The 17,207-nt window shown below is 44.0% G+C and overlaps 1 protein-coding gene and 1 pseudogene across 1 annotated transcript; both read right to left on the reverse strand.

Annotated features, from left to right (window-relative positions):
• Positions 1-4,760: 4,760 nt before the first annotated feature.
• LOC147885856 (heat stress transcription factor A-1b-like) lies at positions 4,761-6,596 on the reverse strand. The gene is made up of 2 exons (XM_087396235.1): positions 6,216-6,596; positions 4,761-5,867 (listed from the first exon to the last, which is right to left on the reverse strand). Exons 1-2 carry the CDS (start codon positions 6,480-6,482, stop codon positions 4,761-4,763), a joined length of 1,374 nt encoding a protein of 457 aa, XP_087252361.1. The 5' UTR covers positions 6,483-6,596.
• Positions 6,597-8,213: 1,617 nt separating this feature from the next.
• Positions 8,214-12,013, reverse strand: LOC147885857 (putative methyltransferase At1g29790; annotated as a pseudogene).
• Between the last annotated feature and the right edge of the window lie 5,194 nt (positions 12,014-17,207).

Consider the following 17,207-nt stretch of genomic DNA (forward strand, 5'->3'; position numbering starts at 1 on the left):
TGCAAATTAACGTTAAGATGCGGCCGTCGGGGCCAAGCTCTTGTCAGAACTATTACCATGCAAGTACGGAACCTCCTTATGCAAAATATCCTTCTAAGAAATTGGAGTACCTTCTTTTGGTGCATCAATCCTATCAAGAGGATGATACAAGGGGTCTCTAACCTTACCATCCACCGGCCCTCTAGCAAGCTTGGTGTTATCCACTTTTTGAGGACACTCCCTTGCGAAGTGTCCAATCCTTTTGCAAATATAGCAGGCATCTGGACCGCCTCACCTTCCCACTCCTCTCTCCCCATTCTCTTCCTCCTTGGATTGGAGAGGCCTTCACAGGCTCCTAAGTGCTCTCCTTACACTTTTCTTAACAAGTTGATTTTATTCGTCAGGGAGCACAGGCACACACCATGCCCGCAGAGACATAGGACGGACCAAAACACACGTTGATGCAAGAAACCACCATAAGAAAAGGCAATACGCACGAAATCAAGAACCTCTTGGCTCCTATGATCTATCCCACATAGTCCACGCGTTACGAAGTCCGACATCTTTCCTTGGAGGGGACAAGATAAAAACACCCTTCCCAACGTCGAAGCAATCCGATTCATAGCTCCTCCCAACCAAGACGGTAACCAAGGAAACTTGACCCACACTAGACACTCATGGAAAAGGAACTCCACTATACTAAACGATGGGCTCCAAGACATAAATGACCTAGAAACCAGCACATTATGCACAGCCTCAAAAACACAACACACAAGGAAGGATCCCTTTCCCCCAAAACAAGCAAAAAACTGACACGGAGGTAAAACACACTCGGATAACAGATGCTGATGAAGTTCAGAGTCAGTGCACACGCTGCATGAATGCACAGCTGGAGCGAAGTAACTCATTTGTTCACACGCCATGAAGTTGTCTAGTACATGCAAAAATTAGGAATTTTAGAATTTTTGGAAGTGCATTTTTCTTATTGGACAATATGTTGATATTGCGGCTTCTCGACTTGAATGCAGACTTTAAAGTGGTTTACTTTCTCTCTTTCTCTCTCTCCCCCCCCTTCTTTATCTCCTCAAGTCTTCCTTCACACCATCTCCACCTTTCTCCCTCCCCCCCCAACACCCCCCGTCCCTCTCTCTCTCTCTCTCTCTCCCATTAATCTCCTGCACCATTTCCAGTGGATTCCTTTTTGTTTGCTTTTTGGCCTGCCACAGGCAGGCCTAAGTGCAAGCAACTCTTTTTGGAGAAGCGAAATTCGATTTCTATTTTGTTTTTGGCCTGTCGGGAAAAATAGGTGGCATGTGATTTCCACCTTTTCCTCCCTCTTTATCTCTCTTTCTATTTCAAGGCAAGCTCTCTCTCTCTCTCTCTCCCCCCCCCCCCCTCTCATCTTTCTTTTGTTCGTGCTCTCTCACTCTCTCCCCCCCCTCTTTTCCTTGTTGCACGGCAGGCCACTTGAACGCCGTTCACCTTGTATTTATCTTGGGCAGGTCTTATGAATGATTAAATATCATTCACCTTGTTCTATTGGCTTGCCCATCCACTTCAGAGCATTGAAGGTGCCTTCACCCCCTGTCAGCAGCTCCAGGTGTGACCTCCCTATTGGCTTGAGAGGAAATGCGAAGCTAGTGCTCAAAATTGCATCCTCCAAAATTGAGGTGCCATATTGAGCACCAGTGGCGCTCCACCTACACCTCGAATTCTGAGCCAATAGGTTCATAAATTCATCCCTAGTGCATGATTTTTGGCCTCGCGTGCACTAAGCCTTTCCCCCAACACAGGAACCCTTCCGGTGAAAAAGAGAGAGACACCGCCCCTGGCAAGACGCTCAAACTCAAATTTAACCATATTGATGGAAACCTCGCAAACAACCGCATGCACCTTGCCATTATCAAGCATCCCCTTCCTCTCCACTTCCCTAAACCTCCAGCCTAGTTCTTGTTTGAGAAGGATACTAACTTCAGTGTCAGACAAAGGGTTGAAGCCTCCGAGCGTACCTCCTCAGTATTCTGCTTCACTAGCTTTCTACACCTTGGAATCCGACTCACTACTCACACGAGAAGCCTCCTTGCCCACTGCACCAACTCCGAGGCTCTGTTCTTCTCATTCATTAGCTTTACCTCGCGATCCTCATAAAGCAACCAATGACCACTGACGCCTCTTCAACCCTTTTCCTACCCGAACATGGCTCTCGACTAGCAAAGCGGTGCACATGCAAGACTCTCCCAAGAGCTACGAAGTTAACTGTTGCTGTGCATATGCATGTTGGGGAACCAGTGAAAATGTGGAAATGTGTGCAGATGCCTGGAATGCGCCCGCCATGCACTAGGTCATCCTACTGCTCTTGGAGCTGATGGAGAAATAATGGAAGGACATAGGGTGTTTACGGACTATGTCCCCCCATGCCCGCTCATGGTGCAATTGAATGCATCTAGGCCATGGGTTGGACATGGGCAGGCAATTTTGCCCATCCATGAACCATGGGTACGTCCATAGTGGGCTAAGTCTGTCAACACCCTTAGAAGGGCCAAATACCTCCTCCAGGCTCATTTCATAGATCCTACTTGGGAATGGTCGACCAGCTTATAAGAGCATATCTCTGCTGCCTGCCACATGTAAAAGCCAACTAGCTGGCTGCTTCCTTGACCAACTGGATTTGAGTCCTATAAGTAGTCCAAACTTGTTATTATTAACCTAGACCCTAGTCCTTCTCTGCCACTGTGTACTGCAGGGAGATGGCCAGAGCTGAGGAATGTTCATTACAAATCTACACTAGTCTCAACAATTAAATTATGTTGGTAGTTGCACATTGTGCTTATATGTATGTGTAATCAGTAAGAACATGTGAATGAGAGAAAACAAGAGGGCCAAATTGCCAATGCAAGCGTGAGAAGTGGACTAAGTAATCACATTCAAAAAAAATTCTCGCAGGAATATTAGTAGGCATTCTTCTACACCCCATCTTTTCATAAATCTCATGCTGCATTCAGTTTCTTTATAACACCATAAAGGCAATGTTCACAACCGCTTTTCATCACTACATTTTCACAACCTTACTCATCTGGTTCTCTGCTTGAATGTCTGAAATATACACGGAAGTCCCTTGTCCAATGATGAGAGGTTCTTCCACAGTATTAGCCGGATTTCGAGCTTGAATTTGTCAAAGCATAATCATAGCTTACAATTTGTAGTCTTCATTCTTGTCTATGATAGTGCAATATTCGGTTCTATGTATCATTGACTGCCCACTTGAATCAATACGAAGCCTATTCTGCAACATTGTTGGTATTACATACTTCCAATATCAAGAATAATAATGTATGTTGAATAACAATGTTTGGTGTTGTGTGTTACCAGCTCTAGAATAACAATGCGGTATGTTGAATTTTGCAACTACATAGCCTCCCGGAAGCTCCTGTTTTCACCAAAAGGCGAAACCATGACTTGATTCGATAGAAACCATAACTACTCTCCTAGAGATCTCATTGGCCATGAAGTAGAAATCATGGTATCGACTTCGTCACAAACACATTCACTCCATTTTTGTTTCAAACCTTACAGTCTCTACTGAATGGTCTGTCAAATTATTCATCGTTTTCATTTCAATTCTGAAGACATCAGAGAATGTCTTCATTATCCAGTCATATCATATTAATCTAGAGCACAATAACTAACATTTCTCCATTGACGTCTTCAGTTTCAAAAGGGAAAACACGATGTATCATGTTCATTGCCTCCAAAATAAACAACGATTTTTTTATCTCATAAAGTACTAGAGAGTCAAATGGAATTGGTATGCTTACATAAATCAATCACCTCACATAGTCTCCTTCGATTACCGTGCGTATTGGCGATAAGGCTGAGTCTCCACTGCTAGTTATCTATCAGATCTTCCAAAAGCAGCATAAACACATAGACCTACATATAAACAAGTATGTCAGAATATTGCTGACAGCCGGCTCTGCAAAGAATGTTCAATGCATCAAGAAATCTAACATACATTTGTAGGGAACGAAAATTGTACATAAAGCATATGAATGGATTGCCTGGATAATCAACTAGTCTAATATTTCCTGAAACAATCGGAGGTTTAATTCCCTGTCACATTGAGCAACTCTCTCTCTCTCTCTCTCTCTCTCTCTCTCTCTCTCTCTCACCCCCCTTTTCTACCTCAGGATATTAAAATTCTTGAAATATTGAACCTTCATGTTCTCACCACCAGAGACACAAACATTGCCCAAAAATAGTCGTCTCATTTCATAGACAGCTGCTAGAGCATCACAACAGAAAAGTGAACTACAACATCGATTTCACTTCACAAAACTTCCGAACCATGCTTTTGTACTCCAGCGCCACCACTTACGTAGGCTTGTTGACGATCTCGCGAAGAACCTACAAAAAGCGAACCTATTCGGGAGGACATTGCAACATGAGAGCTTGAGTGCACTATGATCAAGATCCTCCTACACTGACCATGGTGGTTCCATTAAATGGACTTCGGTAAGATCTCAAAATGTAGCTTTGATGAGTGGAACAGATAGCTACACTGTGATACATTTGACAATTTATTATTATGCTGTCACGAAGCATCTCGGCAAGAGAGTATGTCCGAGGTAGAGCTATTATAGTACTCATACACTAATCCATAGATTACTGATGTGCATAGTTAGCTAAGTTTTATGCAGGTTTTCTAGACGGAGATACTATTGATATTCAAAAATGCTCCACAGCTCCATCAGATCTCAGCTGCACAACCGGAAGAACCTTTACTACCCTGCCGGATCCGATCCTAGATGACCCAGTTGCTCAGTTAGAGACTCCACGTTTGGTTTGCTCTCCCACCACTCCTCACTTTCGGAGGGTGCCACTGACGTGCTTGAAAATGCACTCCCAACAGCCAATTGCTCTTCGGCCCCCCTTTCTGTGTCCGAATCGCCAGCTTTGAGATCAGCACCAAACAACTGCTGCCAGAAGATATCGTTCTCCTCAGGCTCCAGCATTCCGATCATATCAGCCAGAGACATGATCTCTTCGCCTCGCTGGGGAACGTCCAAACGTTCCGAAGCCTCTGCAAATGCTACATTTTTTGCTACAACAGACGACTTGCCCTCTTCTCCCTCTACCTGGCTACCCTGATGTGTAATGCCGGCTACCTCCACTTCAGCTTGTCCGTCTTGCCTTTGCGAATCACTCTGCACTGAATGACTTTCTTGATTTGGGCCTCCAAATTGAGGATTGAAATCACTCCGCTCCATTTGATGGACAAGGCCTTCGAATTGTCGCGACGACACATCAATTACCCGAGAACCGTTAAACGGGTTTCTCAGGTCTGGGTCGCTTGGAAATATATTTTTGTCCATACTCTTCTTGTCTTCTGTCATCGAAGACCCAGACTCCGCTGCATCGCTTGACACCTCGGCGTCGCTTTTCCCCGCTTCAGGCAAACGGCGTCTCTTCTTGAGACTCGCAAGGCGTTTGGTCTGTTCGTTTTGTTGCGCAAGCCGCGTCAGAAACGTGGGATTCTGCATCGCTTTAGTAAGGAATGCCACCATACGTTGGTGCCTCTGTTCTGCTGTCTGAAGGCGCTGTGACATTACTCTCATTTCCTGCTGAACCGACTGCTGCTGCTGTCGGAGCCTAACTACCTCTACCATCAACAGAGTTTTGTCCCTCTTGAGGCTCTGGATTTCACCCTGCGCACCACCATATTTTCCCACCTCAACGCAGGGCTCTGCCTGCAAGGCCTGCACAACGTGTTGCGACTGAATTTGGGAAGCAGATTTTCGCCGTTGAATGTTTTTCAGAAGATGCTTTTGACCTCTCAGAAATCCCTCATTAGCAAATTCCCAACGGTTCGGATCGATCTTTTTAAAGCCCTGCAGATAGTGATGGCGTAATTGGTCATTACTTTGTTAGAACCAACCAGCCTTCGGGTTTGTCGATCACGCCGGGCAGCAAAGCTCAATGCTCATAGACAAGCCAATATTGCATGAACTCTAAGTTGGGATCAGCATCAAAGCCTTTCGAACTTACCAACTCCTTAATTACACAGACCATCTCTTTTGGAAACAGAGCAAAACTAGAGGAATTATGTGACGGAAGAATCTGTTTGCTAGGCGGCTCAGCTGCATTGATAGAAAATAACAAAAGGCATGGACAGAGAGAATTTGCAGAACTATGAGAGTTGCGAAAGCGCGATGGTGCAGCAGTAGATCAGGTCTTACATATGTATTAAGCTGACGGACGAAGCTGGAGAAGTTGCTATGCTTGAAGAGACGAGGAAGGAGGTCCCGAGAGAAGGCGTGCGCGTTCCAGACGACGAAGCTGTTATTGGCGGTACTCCAGGAGATGATGGGGTCTGTGGAGGGATTTTCGACGATGTCGTAGGTCTTGGAGAGGAAAGGCGGAGGACCAGCAGCAAGCAGGCTCTGGGAAGGAGGCTGAGGGGGAACCAGATTGACGGGGGAAGGCAAATTCTGGGGGTGCGCCATAGCTAGAGATGACAAAGCAGCGTGGAGCAAAAAGATGAAGATCAAAAGGCAATGAGATGAGGTCGATGGATTGTGGGAGGAATCAAGGTGCAGTTGATGATTCTTAGATTGAAGTTTAAAACTGTGAACTGAGAAGCTTTGCTAGAAATTGAAGACGATGAAGATGACGATGATTCGGAACCTTCTAGAACATTCCCTCAACCTTCCAGAACATTCCCAACTCCTCCTCCCTCCAAAAAGCCCCCTCTCTTGTAACTTCCCAAGGAATTCTAGATTTCTAGACATGGACACATGTTGGAGTTTTTTTTTTTAAAGCTTGCCCCAAAGGTAGCCATTGTAATGAACCTACCTCACCTTCAGAAGTCAAATCGAGAATTTTCACACAATGCTTGTGCAAGCATGTGATCTTCTATCCATCAACGACGAGGGTCGACCGAGTAGAGATCTGAGCCGTCGATCTCTGTCACTTTCGTAATGGGAATTTGGGAAAACCTCAACCGGTCAAAGTTGACCGGCCAAAAATTACCCCCACGCGCACATGGCGAATGCATCATTACCCACCGTTAGATCTAAACAAGATCTAACGGCACATGACTCCTCTACACTCCATCGAATAAGGACCATCGGATCTTTCTTGATCCAAGGGCTCGTGAGCAACGCCATATTATAGCCCTTAGATCAAGAATTCGATCCAACGGTGCACGCTCTGCCTCCCCCCACGGTTGATGGCCGAAAATCCTCTTCGATAGCCATTACCGGTCGGAAACCAACAAAATCGGCTCTCGGGGTACGTCGATCGCTGGGTTTGCCATTTTCCTCCTGGGAATGGCTACCTAGGTACTCCATCTCAATCACCATGTTCCAATCCCCCCCGCCCAACCCCAAAATGTATCGAAGAGAGGATAATTTAGCTTTTCCCAACATAACACTCGTGAACCAACACCATTGGGAGCATATACACTAATCACATTAAAACAAGAGGCACAAGGTGCCGAGCGCACTGCCTTCGAATATGAGTAAGTGTCTTAGCATGATCAATGAAAGCTTGGTTTAGACTAGGCAAGTTAAGGCTACCTATAGAGAGAGACATTTTCTCTATTTTAGCATTACCAAGTGATCCCATCGATGTGAACAAAGATCAAGATGCAGACTATCCATTGTAGAGTGAATTTGCATTACAAAGTGATCCCATCGATGTGAACAAAGATCAAGATGCAAACTTTGAACTAGAACATGAAAAATGATTTCTTGGATCCTTTGGTCATGGATGAGAAAAAGTATGGCCTCACTACCACAGAGATAATAGATCCTTCCCTGATTGATGTAGCCAATGGTGCACACTCAACCCCTGATGTGTAATTGCAATTGGTGAAGGTGAAGGTTGGCAGGAAGCAAAACCGAGAGGACAAAATTCAGCAGGAGTATCTAGGAGATTTGGTAATTGTATACCTGCCCTTACTACGCTGGTTTACAATCATGTCAATAACGAATTAAGAGGTCAGGAAGAAGGGCTTGTACACTATAGGGTAAAGAATACTAATTCAGGCAATGCACCTAGTAAATGGAAAAAAATGGTGGCTCAAGCTGGGAACACATTTACATCCTCTAGGATTGCTGCTATATCTGACACTGACCTTGCTAGAAAACTATTGAAGAGTTCTGTGTTAATGGTGTAGATTCATCTGTGGTACTTTCCAAGAAGGTTGGTCTCGAACATCAAGAAAAAAGTGATCAATCCATAGCAAATCTGCCAAAGCGAGATGTGCCATAATCTTGCCCGATAGCCTGCAACCAATTTCAACTACACGCAATATCATACCCAAAGATACAGTGTCAGGATGCATCTTCAATCTCTGGAATTTCACTTCCACTTGCAAAATCTACTCCATATAAAGAAGTAGCTCTGGCTCCACCAGGGAAGTGTGCTATTTTGAGGCCTATTATCATAAAATTCTATGAAATAGTAGAGCACGAATCTCATGAGAAGGAACCAGACCTGGAAATTTCATTAGATGCACAGGTGCAACAAAGAGTACAAGATTCAGAGGGTGAAAAGGATGGAGAAAGCGTTGAGCTTGATTATAATGTGTCTGGCAAGAGCACATGTGAATCTCTTCCTCATGATTCCGAGCTAACTTGTATTGAAGTAAAGACTCACACTTCAGAGGTGGGACAAATCATGCTATGCTAACATTAATAACACATAATATGGTAGAGTTGTTGAAAATTGTTGTGGAGTCCTGTGAGAAAAAAGGACTCTCAAATCCCACCTGTAATCTAGCAAGCACCCATGACGTTTCCAAAGAGCTCTCATCAGCAGGCACTCCATTCAGTCTTGTCATGTTGTTGGCACAGTAACAATCACACCTATTAAGGATGGGAAAGCTCAAATGCTTCTAGTGTTGGTGGTACTTACTGCAGAGGGATGTAAGCAGCTATACTGCTCTTTGTCATCCTTGTCGAGTTTCTGCGTGACAATTTGCGTCAGCCTCTTATAGTGGATCTGCGAGAACACATATTAGGTAGTCATCTAGGTCCTTCTCGTAGAAGAATCGATCGATCCACAACAGGCCCGAAGGATGCGATTCCAGTTGAAGACCACGAAGTCCAAGAACTAGAGGTCGATCTGTCCATCAAAGAAGAGGGTGATGTGGATGACGTGGAGCATGTTGTCGAAGAAAGTTGGGCACTGGTTGACAGAGATGTGGAGGGGAAGGAGGCCACACAGAGCGATCGTCTCGTTGAAGGTCAAGAAGAAATTTTTTAGAGGTGACGTATCTCTTTCTTCTTTGTCTGCTTTGTCTCGTTCTTCTAAGACTCCCTGAGCAGTAGTATCGCCTGGAGCCTTCATCCGCGAGAGCTACAAATTCAGCAAGTAAGTATTGAAGCAAGAGAACGTGCGACAACAACACATTCTGTTGGATTTGCCAGTTCTCGTCAGATGGAAGACGAACTATACTCTATCCACACAAGCTGAGATATAGGACTTGGTTTTGGGGATCCAAAGATAAGTCGTTCTTTGATGCTGGAAGGACTTGAAGGAGTAAGGCAGTAGCAGGACTTTGCGGACATGAAAGGTGAGAAGGCTGGCGAACAGATTCAGGCGAGAAGGCTAGCAAACACAAGTAAGGCCTCTTTCGGGAGCCGAGAAGAGGCTCCACCTCAGAAAATGCGATACGTAATGGAGGAGGAATGGCAACCACAGCAAAGGAGACTAAACACCTACTGTGAGCAGCGTCACGAATGGCTTACTGACTTGAAGCACCGCTGCTCCTCGCAATTTGAGTACCTACCTTCCATTTCATTCGCATCACGCAGATTTTTAGCCTCAGCATATCCTCTATCACGAAATTAGCTTCCACCGTCGAATTGCTCACCCATCTCTTCGCCTCCTGCTTCAGCTCCAACTTGAAGCAATCGGAGCACTTGAAGAATCCCCTCTTCTTGCTGTTGTTCCTTAAACACTCGAAATTCTTGCAGATGTACTTTGACCACCTCACGTTCCGATCGTTCGGAATAGCCCACAATGATTCGTTCATCAGTACTGGCTTCTGATAAAGTGGTGGTGCCTTCGTCATACATCTCCTGCGCGACAACAGATCAGACCCATGCACCATGAGCTTTCGACACAGTCTTTGCACAGATCTCTCACGTCATAGTCTATGTACTCCTCCATCTCTGCCTTCATCGCCACGCACACATGCCCGATCACACCCACGGAGCTGTTGGCTCCAGCAACTTTCCTTCACCCTCAGGTACTTGCAGGACCGCCGACCTATGCTCATTTTTTTTTCTTCACCCTCACTTGCAACTTTGTGATTCTGCTCATCATGGAAACCACCTCATCCCCAGCGGCACTCTCACAACAACTACGAAAAACATCGCTTGAAACAAGACACCCATGGAATAGAGGCGGAAGAGGCTATTGGCACTGACGAGGACCACGAGCAGGGCGAGAATCACCTAGCAAGCTTAGGTCTAAGATGGGGCAAGACGGAACAGTGCGTTGCAAATCTAGTTGCTACGTGATGTTGCTGCCAAAGGCAGGAAGCTCCATTGCAAACATTTCTCCTACATTGCAGATCAAACTTTTGCTTGGTTGCTTCTGCTTGAAAATCAATCTTGCAGCGTTGCGTTGCATTTGTTGATGAGTCGTGGCAATGATGCTAGACCCAAGCGTGCCTGTTAGTGCCTTGCTCAAAAATGTGCGCTTGAGCTCATCGCTACATTCTACCCCCCTCGCCACTCTTTTGAATTTCCCAATCACAACAACAAGATTTCCAACCGATCTGGTCAATCCCATAACCATCGTCTTACAATTCTTTGAGCAAAATAGAGGTACGATGACAATAATTTTTGCAAAAGCTGGGAGCGGAAATCCACATAGGTGCACCAAAAATGCTAACGAATCGGTCTATTCACGCAAAAAAAAATCCTACTAAAGATTGAAGCTGTGAGGCTGGAGACGTTCGAGTCGCAATTCTGGCTCATAGCAAAGAGAAACAGAGATCACTAGACAAGCCAGTAATTGAAGTAGTGGAGGAGGAAGAGGAACCATGGATGAGGAAAGGCTAGAGGCGTGGCTACAAAGAAATGATCTTGGCAAAAGAAACGTAGGAACGAAAAAGGAGATGGAACAACGGGAAAATGAAAGAACAACAATTAAGCAAACCCTATTTAGGAACTTTTTACCAATCACGAAAGAGATGGTTTTGCCCGGCATCCTTCTCTTTGCTATAGCCTGCCCCTGCTAACAAAAACCACTTGCAGAGATCCTTGCTGCCACAAACTGAGCCCATGTTGTCTCTAAAGACCCCTTGAGCATTAAGAACATTCTTAGTCAACATGGCTGAACCAAGCCACGCGCTCTCACGGGGCAATTAACCAAGACAGTAAAACCCAGTGTTTGAAAGCAAACCACAATTCATCTTTACATTCCTGGCGGAGACCCACATCTGGATTGAATCTCTTCACCTTTGAAACGCATCCCTTCTGCTTATCTTTGCCAGAGCATCCCCTTAGGTTCCCTGTCATCACACTAATCCCCAATAGCTATGCAGCCCTGCTGTTATTGTGCAATTGCCCTAACAGCATCTCGAAGAATATTAAAACAGTGTTCTTTTCCGCCCTGCGTACTTCTTGCCACCTGACTGGTTGCTACCCAAACTAATCTTGCCAGCTCCACTATTATAATTTCTTTCTTCCAGAACTCGTTTCGGAACACAAGCATCTGACATTTCTTTGTCCACCCCCTTCAAAGTAATCTCTGTGCCCACCCTTTCAACCAAAACATTAGCCCAATCTAGACTCCACGGCATCACAATTCCCCCTGAGTGCTCCCTATCCGGAGTAACGGCAACAGGTTGCCCCTCCGCCACAATAAGAGAGCTTTCGGACAATTTCTTCTCACGACCAGAAGACTCCAAGTCCCGAACATAGGCATTATCCTTTGAAATATGAGCGACATCCTTAGTTAGAACTGCCAATACCTGAGTTTGTCCACCGGAAATCGCCTTCTCAGTGGACGTCATAGCTGTAGCTTCAGCCGAGAAAGGTTGACCATTATAGATGTCCACGACCTTGCCTTTCTTTGTAACGAATCTCCAAGGATTGAGAAATTTCGATGCATCCGGTGGGTCTTCATGCTTCCTGGTTGATTGCCCTTCTGCCTTCTCAAAGTCTGCTCGCCGACCGTCCTCAGTGTTCCTCGACGAGACAACCGTAGGTAGAAAGAAGCGTGGGAGAGTTTATGCCTTAATTGGGGATGGATTGATTGTCTTGAAACGGACCATGAAGGGTTAACGATTTTTCTTGGAACAATGAAAGAAAGGGGGAAAATTTTAGAGCTGCTAGAATAGACAGATTCTACTACTCTCACGAATTGTGGTGGTTAAAAGCTATGAGGAGGATCATGCATTCCTAGACTATTATAGTACAATTCCTCCAAACATCCTTAATCTGCTTGTTAAAAATTTTATAAGACAACCACCTGTTATCAAGTTTAGAAGGGATATCCAATGAGCGGCCCTTAGCCATGGGAACTGAAAAGGACCAAGACACCGAACATGACCAGATATCCCTGAGCAGTGAATATAATTCCCTATGGTGGATGGGATTCTGGAATTCACGGAATCCATGCCTTTGCCAAAGATTGGGCTAAACAGGAGAGGAAGAAAAGTTGTGTTGAAGAGGGACATCTCATGTGGGTGATGGATTGCATTAACAAGGCAGTGGTATGCTTCCTGAGGGATCAGGATTCTAGCCACGCTGCTGGTTGAGTGTGAAGATGCAGTGAAGACCATGGAACTCAAGAAAGCTGAGAGAGCCTGAATGATAAGCAGACAGCTCTGGCTCCAACTGCCCTTCAAAGATGTTCTTTCAAGCTGTTAAGAAGAAGCATGTGTGGGAGAATATTGATAGGGTGCAGGACTATAAGGGAAATCTGGTTACTGATTTTTGGAAGATGACTGAGGTCTTCAAAAATGAATTGGCAGAAGTTGTGGGAAGACCCCCAGTATTAAATTCTGAGTGGAATGGGGCCCTGAATCATGTCCTCGAGCTAATCAAGGTGAAGATATCGTAGGAGGAATGCTTGAGATTGTCTAGGCCCTTCACTATTTCAGAATTATGGGATGCTCTCTCTCAGATAAAAAAGGAAAGGTCGCCTGGACCAGATGGTTTTACGGTGGAATTTTATTTACATTTTTGGGATCTACTAAAATTTGATCTTGTGGCAATGGCCAATGAGGTAGCAGTAAAGGGGGTTTTGTCTGCAGATGTTAATGCATGCCTTATTAAGCTATTCCTCAAGAGACAATCCAAATTAAGGGTTGGAGATTGGTGCCCAATCACCTTAACACATCCTAAAAGATTTTAGCCTTAACACATCCTAAAAGATTTTAGCCAAGGCATTGCTAGTCAGAATTCAGAATGCCTGCATGCGGCTTGTGGATAAGGAGTAGAATGGTTTTATTAAGGGGAGAGATATCTTAGAGAATATTTTGAATGTTTCTTCAATCTTGGATTATGCCTGCACTATTGTCAGAAGTGTATCCTGTTCGGGTTGGATTTTGACAAGGCTTACGATCACATATCTTGGGAATTTATCATTGCAGTTCTAAACCAGTTAGGTTTTGGGTCAACATTTGTGAGGATGGTGCAATCTTTATTCAGCAATGGTTCTACAATTTTGTGTTTGAAAATTGGATTGGTTGGGAATTTTACCCTCTACAGGTCGGTCAGACAAGGATGTCCATTATCTTTGTTATTATTTGGACTTTGCACTATGCCTTTGATTGGGCTACTAAAGGAAGCAATGCTCACTGATGACTTTAGAGGGATTTTCTCACCTTCGGGTATGCAATTTAGTGTGCAGATGTTTGCGGATGATCTAGTGGTTTTTGCCGATGATCTAGTGGTTTTTGCCCAAGAATCCAAGGAAAGCATTGATACGCTCTTTCGATGCATTCAGATTTTTTGTGAGGCCTCGGGTTCTATTTATAGCCTGTCTAAATCTTTTGCCATCAGGGTCAGCTTGGATCCCTTGTCGGAGTGGGCTGAAGGTTTGCCAGTCAAGTGGGCACGGCCTGGGGATATTATCTGGTATTTAGGTGCTCCTCTAGGGTTGGGTCTCAATATCCATCAGAGATTTCTATGGTTTAAATAGCGGGTGTTTGCAAAAATTGTCAAGCTGGCATGGTCTTCACTTAGGTTAGAATGCTCATGTTTCAGTAATCAATCATATTCTGTCTGCCTCGCCTCGGTTTGGCATTTTAAAGAGACTCATTGGAAGGAGATCGAAAACTTTTCAGATCATTTGGCAAAATATGAAGAGGGGAGAGGAGAAGAGTGGAGATGAGGAGAGAGGGCACAACTACAGAGCACACCACAAATGACTACCTGTACACTAGATTTAGTTGAAAATGTAGAATATATACAAACCCATTCAGGGTTATGGTTAGGGCATCTAACCATTTCCTTTATAGTACTCTATTGGGTTATTGCTATGCACATATGATCACGTGATGGTGCTAAACACACATGATCACATGATGTTGAGCGTGAACTCTCAACACCTTCCCTCAAGATCAACATCATGAAGTAGGCCTTCCCTCAAGATGATGATTCTGGGGAATCGAAGAAGGGTTGAGCATTACATTCCATCACACCCCTTTAATGGGAATGTCCTTCCTCTGCGTCAAACCAAGACCTAGTCGATGTTTCTCGAAAAGCTCTTTACCGAGTGGTTTGGTAGATATGTTTGCAACATTCTCTTTGCTATCACAATGCTGTAGTGTGATGTCACCAAGTAACACTCTTTCTCTGATGAAGTGCTCTTTGACATCAATGTGCTTTGTCCTGGAGTGATATACTGGATTCGTGGCCCGTGCTTGAGCCGATTAATTATCACAGTATATTGTTGTTGGCTTTGACTCATCAAAGTAATTTGTTTCTGACAATAGTCTTCTAAGCCATATAGCCTCACATGCATCTGTAGTGAGTGCCCTATATTATGCTTCAGTTGAAGACAAAGAAACAGTTGGCTGTTTGTTTGACAACCATGATATAGCACCTTGACCAAGGAAAAATGCATATCCCTGTGTCGATCTCCTGGTCTCATGATCTCCGGCATAGTCACTGTCACAATATCCATGCAACCGTGGATGACTTCCTCTGTATTCTATCCCAAACTGTCTTGTACCTCTACTGCATTCCAATGAGACTGTTTTGGATTTGTTATAAACTGTGCTAGTGAGCTTACTACATAACAAATATCTGGTCGAGTGATAGTCAGATATATAAGAGATCCGATGAGCTGCTTGTAGTACATGTCATTGACTGTAGACTTTTCTGAATCTTTAGTAAGTTTTAAACTCTGTTCCATTGGAGTGGTTGCAATCTTGCAATCTGCCATATGAAACTTCTTCAGGAGACTGTCAACATACTTGAGCTGACTCATGAATTGCTATCTGAATCTCTCCAGAACTCAATTCCAAGACAATAGTACATAACTCCAAGATCTTTCATGTCGAACTCTGCAGATAAGTCTTGTTTTAGTTTTTTTATGAAGCTATCCTTGCTTCCGGTCACAATCAGATCATCTACATATAAAAGTGCAATAGTAATGTCTTCCCCTTAAACTTTGTAGTAGAGAGTATGATCTGCATTGGACTTCATGTATCCCAGATCATCAAAATACTTGTCGATTCTATTGTACCAACTTCTGGGTGCTTGCTTTAAGCCGTAGAGACTCTTCTTGAGATGGCAAACGTTATTCTCCTTTCCTAGTTCAACATAACCTTATGGTTGTTGCATGTAGACTTCCTCGTCTAGATAACCATTAAGAAATGCATTCTTGACATTGACCTGATACACATTCTATCTGCTGAGTGTCGCTAGTGATATCAAGAACCTTATGGAATCCATCTTTGCTACTGGAGCATAAGTCTCATCATAGTTCTGACCATATTGCTGTGCAAATCCTTTTGCAGCTAGTCTAGCTTTGTATCTTTGAATACTGTCATCTGGATTATACTTCACTTTGTATACCCATTTGTTTGCTATGGCCGCCTTTCCTAGTGGAAGGTCGCATAATTCCCAAGTATTATTCTTATACAAAGCATCCATTTCTTCATTCATAGCAGTTTGCCATTCTGGCTTGTCTACTGCATCTTCGAAGTACACTGGCTCTTTTGTAGCCATGATGGTAGTCATAAGAGCATAGTTAGTGGTTTCTACTTGGATTGCTTTGCCTTTCTGAGCATATGTCAATCTGGCTGGAGGTTTGCTTTCCCTAGTAACCGTCTGAGCTGCTATGGCTCTGCCTGGGGTGTTACTGGCAATTCTTTCTCTTCTTCATCAACCTTTTCTGTAGATGACTTTGAAGTCGATGCTTCCATCTCCTGTGTATTTGAGTGATTCCTCATCAAAGATAACATCTCTGGAGATAATGACCTTGCGGTTGATGGGATCATCATCATCATGTATGTGGGCATATGGTATGCAACCAAATATGCGGAGATGCCCAATGCTTCATAAGGAGCCATATCCTGTATCGGTTCGGTAGGAAGCCGATTAAGCAAATAGTTTGCAGTGGCTATTGCTTCTACCCAATACTGAATCAGAAGATGCTTTTCACTAAGCATTGCTCTAGAACTGTCTGCTAAAGTTCCATTCTTCCTTTCAGCTCTTGCATTCTACTGAGGAGTATCTGCACAAGTGAATTGTCTTCAAATGCCGTGATTTTTGCAAAAGGTCATGAATGCTGAAGACATGTATTCACCTCCTCTATCTAATCTCATGACTTTGATCTTTCTACGTGTCTGCTTTTCTACCATGGCTTTGAATTCTTGAAATCTAGAAAACACTTCAGATTCTCTTTCAGAAAGTAGACCCAATAATATATGCTGTAGTCGTCGATGAAAGTCAAGTAGTAAAGTGAATCATTGATGCTGCGGGTTTGGGCATAACCCCATACATCTAACAAGTACTTTGAATTGACATGACCATATCTCTTATGCCATTTTGCAGATAGTGGCATCTGTTGCGGTTGAGCTAACATGGCATGCTTTTCTAGTACTGTAGCTAGCATTCTATACAATTGTCCTTCCTTGACACCTTTTGCTACTAGATGACATCTTTTGAATTTGTCTCTGATAATGCATTCATCTCCGTCAAAGATGACTCAATAGTTGTATTCCGTCATTTTACCTACTGACAAGAGAT

Source organism: Dipteris shenzhenensis, chromosome 25 (assembly GCF_047967505.1).
Source record: "Dipteris shenzhenensis isolate YYH24624 ecotype China chromosome 25, Dip_SZ_1.0, whole genome shotgun sequence".
Classification (NCBI taxonomy): Eukaryota; Viridiplantae; Streptophyta; class Polypodiopsida; order Gleicheniales; family Dipteridaceae; genus Dipteris; species Dipteris shenzhenensis.